At 43.2% G+C, this 15,691-nt stretch overlaps 1 protein-coding gene across 4 annotated transcripts in view; it reads right to left on the bottom strand.

Annotated features, from left to right (window-relative positions):
* Window positions 1–15,095, bottom strand: part of LOC111155505 (calcium voltage-gated channel auxiliary subunit beta 2) — a 384,925-nt gene extending 369,830 nt beyond the window's left edge. For 3 of the 4 annotated variants that reach the window (XM_022515679.1, XM_022515681.1, XM_022515676.1), the window contains exons 1-2: window positions 14,976–15,095; window positions 5,512–5,604 (exon numbers count right to left, since the gene is read on the bottom strand). In XM_022515679.1, coding sequence (XP_022371387.1) covers window positions 5,512–5,604; window positions 14,976–15,095 — 213 coding nt within the window. Of the gene's footprint in view, window positions 1–5,511; window positions 5,605–14,588; window positions 14,625–14,975 lie in introns of those variants that run through there. The other variant, XM_022515677.1, reaches the window with a different exon arrangement.
* Between the last annotated feature and the right edge of the window lie 596 nt (window positions 15,096–15,691).

Consider the following 15,691-nt stretch of genomic DNA (forward strand, 5'->3'; position numbering starts at 1 on the left):
GCTCAGCAGGGAGCCTGCTTCCCCCTCTCTCTGCCTGCCTCTCTGCCTACTTGTGATCTCTCTGTCAAATAAATAAATAAAATCTTTTTTTAAAAAAAGTAGTTTATAAAGTGAGCTTGGCCATCACTTGACAGCAAGCTTATAAAGAGTAGAAGCCACAGCAACCTTGTTTCCTGGAGCCCCTGGAAAGCCCTACCAATAATATGTCACACCTAGCCAACCACCCCTGTGGACAGCGGCCAGACTGCAGCACGGATCAGGACTCTGGCCCTCCGCCGAGCCCCAGCATAAAACCAATGTCCTGGGAAAAATTAACCACACTCAGGTGCAAAGTCATCCTTCAATACACATTAAAAAAAAAAAAAAATCAATTCAATTAGCCAACACATAGTACATCATTAGTTTTGGATGTAGAGTTCAATAATTCATCAGTTGCATATAACACCCAATGCTCATCACATTACCAAATTACCCATCCCCCAACCAACTCCCCTCCAGCAACCCTCAGTTTGCTTCCTAGTTAAGAGTCTCTCACAGCTTGCTTCCCTCTCTGATGACTTCCCATTCAGATTCCCTGCCTTCCCCTATGATCCTCTGCACTGTTTCTTATATTCCACATATGAGTGAAATCATATGACAATTATCTTTTCCTGATTGACTTATTTCGCCCAGCATACCAACCTCCAGTTTCATCCGCATTGAGGTAAATGATAAGTACTCGTCCTTTCTCTCCAATCCCCACTTTGAAATATTATGACATCAAAAAAGTTGATGTCGTGAAGAACGAGAAGATTATTTACTTAATCAACTTACAGTGAACTGATCAACTAACAAAATGGAATCTTGACCTATGATTACAAAAATTCTGTCACGGCACCTGTTATCCTGCTTTAGGATCTGAAGCAGAAACATATGGGTAAGCGACTTGTCCTTAAGACTAATGATTCTTATAAAATAATTTGAGTTAGAAAACCACAAACAAATGATGGCTAAAAAATACACAACAAAAAGTTTGGAAAAAAACAAAACCATTGGAAAAAATGCCTCTCACCCTTTTACTTCATAGTCTTCACGATCATGTTCTAATGTATTCCAATAGGTTTCAACATATCCCAACAAATGGTTATAATGTTCATCAAATAGCCATAGGACTAAAATCTGGTACAGGTAAATTGTAACTTAGTTATCAGGGAAATGGATATTAATACCACAGTGAGCTACCACTACACTGTCACAAGAATGAGTGAAATGAGAAACACTGACAATACCAAGTGTTGGCAAAGACACAAAACAGTTGAGACTGTTCCCACTGCTTGTGGGAATGCGTACTGGTTCAACCACTCTGAAACACTGGACTGCAGTGTTTACTTAAGTTAAACATACATAGATGGGGCACCTCGGTGGCTCTGTGGGTTAAGCCTCTGCTTTTGGCTCAGGTCATGATCTCAGTGTCCTGGGATCAAGCCCCGTATCACTCGCCGAGCAGAGAGCCTGCTTCCTCCTCTCTCTCTCTGCCTGCCTCTCTGCCTACTTGTGATCTCTGTCTGTCAAATAAATAAATAAAATCTTGAAAAAAAAAAAAAACATGCATAGGTAGGACCCAGCATTCCACTCCATTTGTGGAACAGAAATGCATAAAACCATACCAAAAATGCACACCAAAGATAGATAGAAGAATATGTATGCAGCATTACTCTCAATAACCCCAGATGGAAATAACCCAACGTCTAGCAACAGTAGGGGAAATAAACATTCGCAGTGTCTTCACATAATGGAATGCTGTGCAGCAAAAAAGATGCACCAGTTATCTCAACACACAACGTACATACACCTAACAATCATAAGGCTGAGTGAAAGAACTCAGGCATAAAATGATTCTATTTACACAAAACTCTAAAAACGGGCCCAAAGAACTTATGGCATGAGAAGGAGAAGGGTCAAAACGGGGAGCCTAGGGGGCGGAGGGTACGGATTTCTTGATCTGGGTGGTAGTGACATGGGTGCTTACTTTATGAAATCTCAGAACTCATGAACACTTATGATTTGTGCATCTTGGGGCATATATGCTACATATCAGTAAGAATGTTTACTTTAAAAGTAAGAAAATAAATTAATAAAAAGAGGCCTGTTTTCAAGCCCAATTATATATATATGCCTGTATTAGTCTATTACGGCTGTTGTAACGACACCACAGATTGGGTGGTTTACCCAACAGAAATTTACTTTCTCACAGCTCTGGAGGCTGGAATTTCATGATCACAGAGCTAGCAGGGTGGGCTTCTGGCAAGACCTCTCTCCTTGGCTTGCAGATGGCTCTCTCCTCACTATGCCCTCACATGGCTATTTTACTGAGCGTGCATATTCTTCGTAGCTCTCTGTTACAAGGATACCAGTCCTGCAGGGATTAATGGTCCCACTCTTACGAGCTCATTTAACCTTGCTGCCTCCATACAGACCCTTCAAATACAATCAGCATAGGAATGTGGTGGAGCTACAACTCTGTTCATAACAAGTGCTATGATATTCTGTCAGTTATTTATTTTTGAAATTCTCAATTTTTTTAATGAAATTTTCACATTTTCGACCTCTGAAGCTTTCTAAAGTACCCAGTGCTTCCCAAAGAGTCTTAAAAGTCTTTACAAATGATATAGTTGTAAAAATATAATTCTAATGTTTCAAAGTTGTATGGAAACTATTTTTAATTCAAGGGTAGGAATATAACCTAACAGCAAGGTATTTTTAAATGGATCCCACTTAAAGGGACTACTTTCCCAACATCAATTGTACATACGCCCCAGCCACAGACAAGGAAGTAACATACACTGACACGAGTCACTTGTTTAACAAAACGTCTACTTATGATAAAAAGAAAATACTTAAAAGATGTTTCTCCAGATTATTTAATAATTAAACATATGCTTATCATTACTATCCACGATACACTTCTTGAGACTCTGATGACGCCATTTCTAGTATGTATCTAGCTCTGGCAAAGGTAGCTTCTGCTTATTTTCAAATAGCAGTGAAATACAAATGCTGCTTTAAACAAATAGAGATTAAATTATCAAAGGAAAACTATGGTTTTTAAACTCTGCATTCTTGCCAAAGACACCGGTTTTTCTTCTGTGACAGAAAGACGCTAGTACATCAGGGTTCTCAAGCCTGTGTAATCATGACCTCAAATCCATGTCATATGGAGCACCTTACTCTGTAGAGATTCAAGGACACAGGCTTTATTTCCAGGAGATGGACCTTTAGGATAGACTTTTTTTTTTTTTTTTTCGTCTTCTTAAATGCTCACATATGTTTTAGCAATACATATCTAAATGTACAGTAAGTAGTTTAACAGCTCTCATTATTTTTTATTGAAGTTTTTTTTTTAATTTATTCATTTGAGAGAGAGAGAGAAAGAGAGAGCCGGAGCTGGGGGGAAGGGGCAGAGGGAGAAGCAGGCTATCTCCTGATCAGGGCCCCAGCCAAAGACAGATGTTTAACCAAATGAGCCACCCAGGTGCCCCCCTCTTTATTATTTGTAATTGTGTTTCAAGCACAGAATCTCACACCCGGAGAACACAAAGCCAAAAGGAAGCTATCATGACAAAAAAGAAATCCCAGGTAACTTACATGCAGTGCAGCAATCACTCCTTAACGAATGAACTTAATGAATTAAGCTCTCAAAACACCATAAAAGGGGAATTCACAGCCAAATAGACGACTGGAACATAAAGTCCAGCGGCTGTCTTGGAAGGACATTGTTACAGAGCTAAACTGGGCCATCATGGGCTCTGTACGATTAATTTCTATTCACAATCTCTTGCCCACTCGAAACATCAGTTTTTCTTTCCACATAATCTTGACAAGCTGCCTGTCATTCTGGGTGGCTGTGTGCTGCAGCTACTCTGGGTCCTAAGAAGCTTATTCTTTTCTGCCTCAGGTCCTCCAGCGCTGGCCCTGAGATGATGACTCACGGCCATGGATTCTCACTCCTCTGGTTCAATCTCCTTGGCCCAGAGGCAGAATAAATAGATGCTTGACATGGTAACTTTCCTTTAACTGATTCACCGAAGCTAAGCAGCTATTTCTCAAGATCCTTCATTTATTCTCAGGACCATGACGCCCCAGTTCTGCCCACCATGACATCAGGCCAATGCATACACCTTTGGCTCCTCTGCTACCCTTGCTGGCTCCTTCTGACACCAGTAAAACATAGCTCCAGGGTTGGGCCATGCTTGGCTCCACCTTCTTTTCTCTTTCTAAATGTTTGTTAGAAAAAGAGCTCCATTCTTTCTTAACCAATTATCTTTCTAATTTCCTGTCGCTGAAACAATTTTTCATTGGCACGGACCCGAACCAAGATTTTTCCAGTTGTGTGTCAGTTACTCAGACATGCCTTTGGCATTCCTGACATTGCAAGGTGGGAACAGGCGAGACCCAGGAGGGCCCATCCTTGGTCTGTGTCAGGACAGGGGAAGGAGGGGGCAACCAGCCAAGAACAGAATCGCTGCTGGTGCAGCAGGTATAGACATTTAAGCTACTAACTAACTGTGGGGGAGAGCTGTGGGAGCAGGGATGCCAGAAGCAATGGGGAGAGTTGGCAACCAAAAGAATTAAGAGCAATTTTTCTGGTGGACCTCCATTGTCTGGGAGAACAAGCAGTCACCGACAAATCACTCGCAAGCACAAGAGTCAAAAACTGGGGGACCTTGGGCCGTGGAATCAGGTTCTGTCTAGCGCTATTCTGTGCAATTCCTTCCCCACCGAGAAATGTTTGATGAAGATACACACCTACACCCGAAGAAACTTAAGTCTAGAGCAGAACCTATTGTCCTCAGTCATCGGGCTGCCTGTGCTCTTGCTCTGAGGGTTCTAGTCCCTTCTGTTAGCACATACGAATGTTCCTATGAGGAAAGCGCTCATGCTGACTTTTTGGGGAATGGCTGGAAACTGCTGCCCAGGACTACACTGCCTGGTACCTGGCATAAAGGCTACGTCTCCAAAGGCAGTTTAAATTATTCCTCAAAGATAACACGCGCTTTATGTAACCTTATTAGCTTCAAACATTCCAAGACGAAACACGATTTCCTCTTTGACAGTCTGAACATCGAGAGGGAAAAAGAAAACTCAAGTGAGAGGAACACCAGTATTTCGATTTCATAGCTGGCCATACAGATACCCACTGAGATCCCCTCTTCCCCATCCGAAGAAAACCTCCAAATCTGTAATCATTTCTGCTGGAGTTCCCTTATTTTGTTATGAAGAAATCCTTCTTCCTGGCAAGACCAACTTGCCAGGAAAGGTTGTAATTATCGCACGGTCTCACTTAAAATTTAAATATTTTAATTATCACATGAAACGGCACACTTTTCACTTCAACTAGAAGTAAGTATAATAACACCATATAAGTCTTAAGGATAATGGTATAAAATCACCTTCAAAAACAAAACAAAACAAAACCAACAAAATTCATTTGGATATACTTCTCCAGACCAGAAATTTTAAAAGCTCTCTTACCTGCCGAACAAAACTATTTGAGGTAGTGTCAGAGGAAGTGCTCCCATCGGATCCTTTAAATCTATTTTTCCTTCTAGCTCCTTTTCCATATGACTGCAAAAAAAAAAGAAAAAGAAAGAAAAAAAGGCAAATGAGAAATCTAAGCCTACTGCTAGGAAGAAGTCAAAAACCAAAACAAAATATAAATTGCCATCATGTGGGCATTGTTTGAAAATTATTATCGCTGGAATCACAAGTATTTATTTCAAAACAGTGAGTTAATAGGGAGAAGAGGTTTCTAGACAAAACATTTAATAATTCTTGAATTAAAACAAATTATGTTATCTTTTCGCATATGGGTCGTCCAGAGGCAAAGCCACCAAAGATAAAACATTTAAGAGCAAGGATTTCAGGGCAGGAGAGCGCAGAGCTGCAGCTGTTAAGGAGAGAGAAAAGATCATGAGTCCAAGCCTCTTGGACAGCACGAATGCAACAGTTTCGCGCGCCCTGAGATGCCATTTCCAGTGCCACTGGGCCTCCATTTTTGCTTTTTTTCATGTTTTAATTGGTAATCCCATAGCTACTTGTAGAACTATATGGTAGCCAAAGAACACTGTATAATATGAATTCTGATTACCTTGAAATACACACACACACATGGGTCTACATGGAACATGAATGAAAACATGGTGCCAATTCCTCCCCTGACCGTATTGATCTAGAAACGGCTTCAGAAGTGGTGAAAGGCTTCTTCTGTAAAGTGGTCATGAACTGGATGAAATTGAAATGCCTTATAAAAATATCTGGCCCGGGCACCTGGGTGGCTCAGTTGGTTGAGCAACTGCCTTCAGCTCAGGTCATGATCCCGGACTTCCAGGATTGAGTCCAGCATCGGGCTCCCGGCTCCTTGGGGAGTCTGCTTCTCTCTCTGACCTTCTCCTCTCTCATGCTCTCTCTCACTCATTCTCCCTCAAATAAATAAATAAAATCTTAAAAAAAAAAAATATCTGGCCCATTGTGGTAATGTTTGCATGTGATAGGAAAATCAAAATCACTTCATGATTTTGCTGAGAATGCGAGAAAAATAAATTTTGTAGAATAAAATTTTATAGAATATTAGATAAATAGGTAATTTTATAGAATAATAGCAATAAGACAAGCATTTAAGAACAGGAGGTTAAGAGCAAGACCATTTCCTTCCATACCACGATAGAGCCAAGCATGAACCTATGCTAATGAACTTGCTTTTTCTAATATTATCTATTTACACTCAGAGCACTAAGAACAAACAATGCATCAATCTCTGTTTAATGCCGGTCATAGGTAAAGTTGTTGCAAATACTGGCCATTAACATATAATTGAAAAATAGCTCAAAACTGTGCCGTTAGGTGCAAAGCACATAGGCTGGAATCCTGCCATCGCAGACCGTGAGCGAATGTCTTAACTGCTCCAAACACCAGTCTTCTCATCCTTCAAATGGGCATATTGCTACTTACTTCATAGGCTTAGGAATTAAAGGAAATAACAGATTCATAGCATTTAGTGTAAGACCTAGTAAATGATAAGGGCTCAGAATATTTTTTTTTTAAGATTTTATTTATTTATTTGACAGAGATCACAAGCAGGCAGAGAGGCAGGCAGAGAGGAAGGGAAGCAGGCTCCCTGCCGAGCAGAGAGCCCCATGCGGGGCTCGATCCCAGGGTCCTGGGATCATGACCTGAGCCGAAGGCAGAGGCTTTAACCCACTGAGCCACCCAGGTGCCCCCAGAATGATATTTTTAAAAGTAATATCCACGGGGCACCTGGGTGGCTCAGCGGGTTAAGCCTCTGCCTTCAGCTCAGGTGATGATCTCAGGGTCCTGGGATCGAGCCCGGCATCGGGCTCTCTGCTCAGCGGGGAGCCTGCTTCTCCCTCTCTCTCTCTCTGCCTGCCTCTCTGCCTTCTTGTGGTCTCTGTCTCTCTGTCAGATAGATAAATAAAATCTTAAAAAAAAAAAAAAAGTAATATCCACATACAGATTGGAAGAGTCGGGTAAAGTTGGGGTGAAGGACATAACATGTTGAGAATGCTTAGGCTCAAAGAGACTTCATGAGATTATCAGCATTTACAAAAGTTAACTTTTTTTAAATTGCTGAGTAAATTGCAGAGTTCAGTTTTTGAAAATACTACTTTGTTCTATTTGATATACACAGATGGTTTTCATTAAAAAAAGAAATATCTTATAAACTATGGTATACGTAGTACTTAGGCAAACTAAGATCTATTATGAACATTTGTGTTATGAGTAACTTAGATGACTTTGCAATCAGTGAGAGGGTGGTACAATCTTAAAGCAAAAATTTTCTTAACCATGTTTGTTCTCTTTCAAGTATCTACCGGATTTATGTAATACAAATGTGTTTCCATGGCATTTAATTAACTCTCAACTTCATAAAAGGAAAGACAACCTAGGCTGGGCTTTCACAGTGCATCATACAAGGTTCTTCTCACTTAGCAGCTTATTCTTTATACTTATGTAAACACTATTCAGTAAACTGTTGAAAAATAACATTCTTTCAAGAGCGTTCTTCCTCTTCCAATTATTATATAAAGGTTTGGACAGAAGTGTCTTCCAAAGCCTACGAACACGAAAAGAAAGCACGAAAAGTTCTTTAAAATTAAAAATATTTTTATATTATTGAACATGGGAAAAGACTAATTACCTTTGAAAGCATTTTTTTAAGGCCTAACATGTTTCTTATGGGGGGGGAGGGGCAAACCTGTGTTAAACACATTGTTTTCCTTTCTTTTTTTTAAAACACATTGTTTTTCTTCATGAGAGGCATAGATTATCTTTGAGAACAAAGACAAAATAGAATCTTACTCCATCGTGATGTCTTTCCAATACCATTTTGAAATGGGTGGAAAGAGAATATGAAATTCTATCATTGTCTTTTGCTTCAGATTTTTCATGATAAATATATTTTATTATTCTGCTGCTTTGGTGTGTAAGCTTTTTCGTGGCTGTTCACAAATGCACAACAGGCACTGTGAAAACCACACAAAATTTCAGACATTCGGTCCTACAGGAGACAATTTTCTGCAAGAAATTAGACACATTTAAAAAATGTTTTCATTTTAAATGTATGTTAATTTTTCTAAGCCCCTAGGAATACTATTCATAAGTATTACTTTGGACTCACTTAGCTACCTATACAATATATACTTACGTATAATGTTGGATTATCAGAGTTTTCAACTGTACTAACACACAGTTTGCACACACACAGGCACACACCTATGGCTGAATCCCGTGTAAACTTGTGATAACTTTGAAAAAACTGTATTGTCCTTTACTCACTTAAATTTATGGGGAATGCTTTATTCAAAGTATTAACTTGTTCATGTCTTAATAGTGTCGTAGCAAATCCTTATTAATTATGTATTATATATATTAAAAGCTAAAATAGATATGCTTAATGATACCTCTTTTCTGTTCTCTTATGAATTTGAGCAGTTATTTCTCTTCCATAGTCTCCTTGTTAATTTTTATTGTTTTTTATAACAATATCCAAGATCAAGGGAAAAAAATTAAAGCAACTTTTGGAAAGCTAATACAGTCCATTTCAATGTATTTTTAAAAAATGTTAGTGAAAATTTATACTACCATTACAAAACAAAGTTCCCTTTGATCCAATGCATATTTAAAATTAAGTCCATCTTGCTAGAATTACTTTTCTTTAGTTACTTTAAATCTTTGAAAATGAGGACTAGGGTGTTTCATCTGCAGGAATTTAAAAAAAAAAAAAGGAAAGAAAGAAAAAAAAAGTAAAGGCCAAATCTTCTCAAAATGGAGAAAGACAGGAAGGATTAATTATTCAAATATTTCCTTGACTCAATTTGGAAAAGAAGTATAGTTTTCTTAGTTCAGGGGCTGCTTCAAATGTAGCCTCTTTTAGGACCAATTGTTTTTCCAAATTTTTTTTTTTTAGCAACACTAAATATATAAACACCCAATATGCGAAACGGTTCTAAATCAGAGTCGCCCAGATTTCAGGAAGTAAAAGGCAGAAGAGAAAGGGAGTTTGGGTTTGGCCGGAGCGTAAAGTATAAGCCATTATACTCTCCCTGACACATGCAGACCCCTAAGTCCTTCTGGGAGCACAGTCTGAAAAGCCACTAATTTCTATTCATTTCCTATTAGTTACATGAAACTTCATGGAAACAAATTATGTCACCATAGCAGAAAGGAGAAAAAGAAAACCGTAAACCGAAATTCTTTTACTTCTCCTACAACATCAACCAAGCTACATCAGATTTCAGAAACAACAACAACAACAAAAATTTAAGAAATTTCCACAAATATATAAATGACTTATTAAAATATTTGACATTCCTCACGATGGTAAGTATCAGCTTCATGTAAATGAATGTCCTCCTTGCTACTAAATAATTTTTGAAACTGGAGTGTAGTTTTAAAATCAGCAAATAAATGTTTATATGTCAGAGGTAATTGAAATCTAATTTCTGTCTAGTTGAAATGGACAATAGTAGTTAATTTTGGAAGTTGCCAGTCAGTTGGAGATTTGAGCCCACCCGTGCACACAAAGTTGGCTTGGCAGACCCTGGGGACAGCTTGAGGTATGATGCTGCTTCTGCGGTTGATAGATAGGGTGACAGTCTCCTCCCTACATATTGCTCCCCATAAGCATAATGCTGATACCTGAAATTAGTTTCCATCCCTCTCGATTAGCATTCATTGACATTTATCCCTTTGAGTTGTGGACAAACGCAGCCAGAATGATCCAGAGAGAAATCAGACATTCATTCTCCTCATTTACTGACAGCTCAGTATGAACGGGGTTGTCAGATCCTTTACTTGGAGTGAAGTAATTGAGATTACCTCTCTAGAAAAGGGGAGGTAGGACATCAGTTCTTGTCAATATGGATCAGTTTACACAAAAGCACAAAGGAATCAAGAGGCAGCATAAAAAGAACTCTTTTGCGCGGTCTGGAGGTAGAGAAGGAAGGAGGGACAAGGCTGGGAAACAGAGAATGTCTAGTGGGAGGGCAGGAGAACTTTGCCCTCTTCATAAGCTGCCTCTAGGCAGGCCTGGAAAGAACTCTGAGACTTTGTTACTTGTGGTGGTGGCATAAGTAATTGTAACTCCTTGTCACTGTGAAATTAAACAGTGCTACCTCCCCCTACAGGGTTAACACATTTTGCTCAGCTTTTCTTGAAAGGACCAAGGCTACATAATTGTGTTAATTCAATGAAATTAAATCAAGCAACAGGTAGACTAAGCCTTTCCGCTCAAGGAAAGACAAAAAGAAAAGAGCCATGAGATCTACAAGACCAACCGAACCCCACATCACTCAATCAGTTATTACATTTCACGTCTTAAAACACACTCAGAAATTCTGGTTGGCATGTTTTAAAATTTCTCCCATGCAACACCAGAACAAAAATACCATTCAAGAGGAAAGCCATGGGGGTTAGCTGCGAAGGTTCCAGGAAAACATAAAACACAAGACCCACGATCATTATGTTGGCAGACTGCGGAAGATCGAGCTGTACCTCGGCCGTACAAGTGTTTCTGGAAAACCGTACCCACACGGCTCAAGAGCCACAGGAGGACCGCTGCTGCTCTCTTTAGATAAAGCTCCTTGCTGCAGTGATTCAAGATGTTGCCATTACCAGGCTGTGTTACTACGACATGCTTGAAAAGCATCTGGCAAACTCAGCCGGGGTGGAACCAGCTGGGTTCTGTTGCTAGGAGCAAAGCAAACAGGACCTCTGGTTACTGTCTGTTCATTTTCAGGTGTGCCTAGAGGTGCTGCTCACAACCTCTTTCAGGCCTAACGTGCTGGGATACCGCTTTGTTTCTTCCCCATCTCCTCCTGTGTGTCCATCCTACTCTCAACCCCTCCCACTGGCTTCCCATCCACGCAGCCTCCATACACCATCAATTCCACTCCCCAGAGAATTACTAGTGCCATATTTTAGACTACCGCTGTCCAGCAGAAATGTAAGCCAAGCTACATGTCACTGAAATTTTCTAGTAGCCATATGAAACCGGGAAGCAGCAACAAGTGAAACTAATTGCAGTGATACAACTTATTGAAACCAATATACCCAAAACGTTATCGCGGCCACCTGTCGTCAGTGTAAGAAAGATTACTGTGTATTCTTTATTTCATACCGAGTCTCTGAAATCTGGTGTGTATTTTATATGTACGGCACATCTCAGTTCGGGCTACGTGTGGCTAGTGGCTCCAGGAGTGGACAACACAGATTTGGAACTTTGGAGGGAGAATAAGTAATTAGCGCCATGACTTTGGAAGTAGACCGTGTCCAAGTCTGCACTGAAGCTGTTCAGCAGGCCCCCTAAAAAGCGATGTAATCTGCTTAAATCAGAATTTACCAGGATTTGTAGTTAGGGTTGCCAACTCGGCTCTCACGTAAGAAATAATAGTCGTGTTGTTTATGGCAGTGTGCTGGAGGGAAAGGGTTGGAATGTAGGAGGGTGCCCCATCCCTGGGCAGGATTAATTAACGTAAAAAAAAGAAAAATGGGCAGTCTGTGAATCTACATCTTTTGCTTTGTTCAAACAGAACTTGGAATAAAATCCAGAGGTAAGACAGAAAGGGTTCTTTAAAGCAAAGATTGCTTAGAGACACCATTTGCAAGTGAAAATTCCATTTCTAAGTATCAGTATAGGCAAAAAGGGCTGCTCCCGAGCTGGACCCCTCCCCCGCCTTTTCTGGAGGCTTTACTGCTGTCCTGTCCTGCCCAGAGAGATGGACTAGAGACTTTGCCAAGTTCTCACAGCCCTATGATGCCATGATTTATTAGATATAAAATAAACATGGCCATGTTTCCCCTCACATAATCGAGATGATACACAATTCAAAGAAACACAATTCAAAGAAAACTGCTTTCATTTTTGGAAGGTAGAGAAAGCAAAGAGATAGATGGGGATGTAGTTGAATATTTATACCTCTAACCTGCTTATAATAGCCTTTCCTCCCCTTTTCCTGTCTCTCGTGTATTTCTACACTTACTTCCTTAGTTCTGCATATTGAGTCTTTTGACATGTCCCATGCATGGGCCTGTCATCTCCATTTTCTTTCCTGTCCCTTCAGATTAGGCCATATTAACTCTTATCCGAACTGTTTCACCAATCTCCTGTCTGGCAGCTCCACCTCTGGATTTCTAAAACTCTAAAATACCTTCCAGAACATTCCCAGGTAAATCTTCTGAATAAGCTGTTATGCAACTCCTTGGCTGAACCCCTTCCATGGTTCTTCATCATTCCTTACACCGCTGGTTCCAGCGCTTCCAAGATGTGGCCTCAAACTGCCTTGTGAGTCTTACGTCTAACTATGCCTGCTCTGTACCATTCCGTACTCTCTTCAAGCTACACATGAGAAATATGTGATAAGACTTATAACTTCTGTGACTTCACTTCCTGTATGTCTCCCACCATCTCTCTAACAATCTCTGGTCAAATCTCACCCATCCTTGGACTCTCTTCTCAAAAGCCACCTCTTCTATGAAGCCCTTAGGGATTACTCCGCATAGAATTTCTGTGATCCTTCCTCCCTGGAAAGCAAGATTCAGTACTTCTTTTACAGTCCTCTACCAGACAATTGTCATACAGGTGTCACACTGGCAGCTACTAGAATATCAGTTCTCTGAGGACAGCAGTGGTGTCTCCTCACATCTGAATCACTTCCACCTTGCAGTTAACAACAAATACTTGTTGACTTACATTTAACGATGTAAATCACTGAGTGAATTTAGTATTTCTTATCTAAATGCAGTCATGCTTTCGGTCAGCCTCAACTTTGATCTCCAGAAATCCAAGAACTCTTTTTATCACAAGAATAAACTTAAAAAAAGAAAAAGAAAAAGAAAAAGAAAAATTCCTGAAGGGAGATCAAAGGAAAAAAAAGGGTCTAAGAGTCCTTCCTTCTATCAAAATTCAAGACCTTCACCCTGGAATAACAGAGTTCTCTGAGTACATTTCTCACTCTCATCTAACCTGATTAAGTGTCTAGATAAAATCAGGAGCCTAGAACAAATGTGACATGTGTTGGTAAGAATTCAGGTCCCCTGGCAGAAACTAGATGGAAATGTAGGTGATTAGTTACAGGTCCCCCCTCTGGTTCAGCAGCAGAACAGCCCAAGGCTGACTAAAAAGCTAGCTGTCCTATCCTTATGAAAGAAATGGGTTCCTCATTACACGACTTCTTGGTTTCTACATTTTCCCCCCATCTCAAATCAAAGTGAATTATGTGTTTTAAGTTAGCAAGGTTATTTCCCAGTGGTTAAAGAAAGTTCACTAAAGCTCCACATTTATAAGGTTTTTGTAAATCTAGGAATATGTCACCACCACACTTACCATCTAGCAAACGTAGGCTTGAAATCAGCAAGCTCGTATCGCTAAGCAAAGAGTTATTTCCCCAAAATAAGGCTTGAAATAGAACCCTAACCTCTTCACGGCACTCGCCAAGCGGCCCCACAGCTAGGAGTCTTAAGTCATTTCCCTGCTAGGATAAAAGTTGAGAGACTCCTTATCGCTGAGACCTGGAGGTGTCTGTAATCCAAACTGTACCTGCCAAAGCCTTACGTAAAAGCCACCACCTTATCATTGCCCAACGCCTACAACTGACATCTCCTATTTCACAACTGAGCAGCAAACCGGACTTTTTCCAGAAACCGCTAATCCTCATCGGAGAGGACGGTGGTCCTGAAGCTCCCTGGAATGGCCAACATTTCAGGGGAAATGGAAAAATAAAAACTTTTCGCGTCCCCAACTCGCTTTAAGAGAAAGAAACGAGGAGGGGTGCAGGCAAACGGTGGCAAGCGGCGCGAGGGGAGCCGAGCTGTCAAGGAGGCAGAACTAGCCAGGTGCAGGGGGTGGGGGTGGGGCAGGGCTGCTCCCGGAGACCCGGCCCGAAGCCCCCCCTCCCCACACGCCCCCCTGCCCACCTCTACCCCCCTCCCTCGCCCCCTTCCCACCGCAGCTCCGAGCTCGCCCGGAAGGGTCGGCGTCGGAGCCCGAGCCAGAGCCGCGGGGAGCCGAGCCCCTCCCGCCCACCCGGACTCACGATCTTGAGCAGGTCCAGTCCACTCGCCTGGTTCATGTCTCTCCATGTGCCTCTCCCGGGAGGGGGCGAGGAGGGCTGACCGAGCAGCCCGGGGGCAGCAGCCTCTGAAGACCGGGAGGTCTCCCCCGCCCCTTCCCACTCGTTTTTCGGAAGCAGAGAAAAATGGAAGCCGCGGAAGAGCCAGGGACAGGCGAGAAGGGGCAGGGTCCCCGGCGCCAGGAGAGGAGAAGCGCGTGGCAAAGGGCGAAGGGAGAGGGGGTGGCGGAGGAGACCCAGGCGGGAGGGAGCGGCCGGGCGAGGGATCCTAGCGGAGGAGGCGGCTGGAGAGCGGGAGGTCGGCGCCCCGGCTGCTCACAAAGAAAGGAGAAGGCGCGGCGCTCTCGCTACCTGTGCGGCCGCTCCGAGCGCCCCCGCGGGAGCCGCGTTCTCCAGCAGTTCCATCGGGATCTCCTGCGCCACCGCCGCCGCCGCTGTGGGAGGCGACTTCGACATGTCGCTTTGGACCATTGGCGAAACGTCGGCTGGAAGCGAGCAGTCAGCCCCTCGCGGCGGGTCCCCTCCTCCCCTCCCCCGCCCCCCGCCGCCCGCCGCCCGCCGCCCGCTCCGGGGGCTGCCCGGGGCTCGGCGCCGCGCTCGCCGCTCTCAGGGCGCGGGACGCGGCCGGGCCATTTTGAAAAGCGAGACGCGGGGCGGCGGCGGGGCGGGCTCGCGGCCGGGCGGCCGGGCAGGGTGAGCGCAGAGCTGCGGCGACGACGGGGACGGGAGCCGCGGGCGCCGGGAAGGTCCTCGCCGGGGAGGGAAAAGGGAGCTCGGGGAGCGCGAGCCCAGGGGGAGGCGCGTCGGAAAGCGAGAGTGACAAGGCAGCCGAGCGCCGAAAAGTTCCCCGCGGGAGGCGCGGGCCGCGTGGGCTCCGGCCCAGCCGCTGCGCGTCTCCGTGGCACGCGCGCTGGAAAGTTTTCAAAGCCACGAAAGCGAGGCCTTGCGCCCGGGAGCTTCCTCGCTCAGGCTGCCGGGCTCGGCTCCCCCGGCTCCCCCGGCTCCCCAGCCACCTCGCGGGCAGCCTGGCAGCCCGCGGGCGGAAGAGGGGCGGGAGCGGCGGAGAG

The sequence above is a fragment of the Enhydra lutris genome, unplaced genomic scaffold (assembly GCF_002288905.1).
Source record: "Enhydra lutris kenyoni isolate GAN:26980312 unplaced genomic scaffold, ASM228890v2 scaffoldscaffold42, whole genome shotgun sequence".
Lineage (NCBI taxonomy): Eukaryota > Metazoa > Chordata > Mammalia > Carnivora > Mustelidae > Enhydra > Enhydra lutris.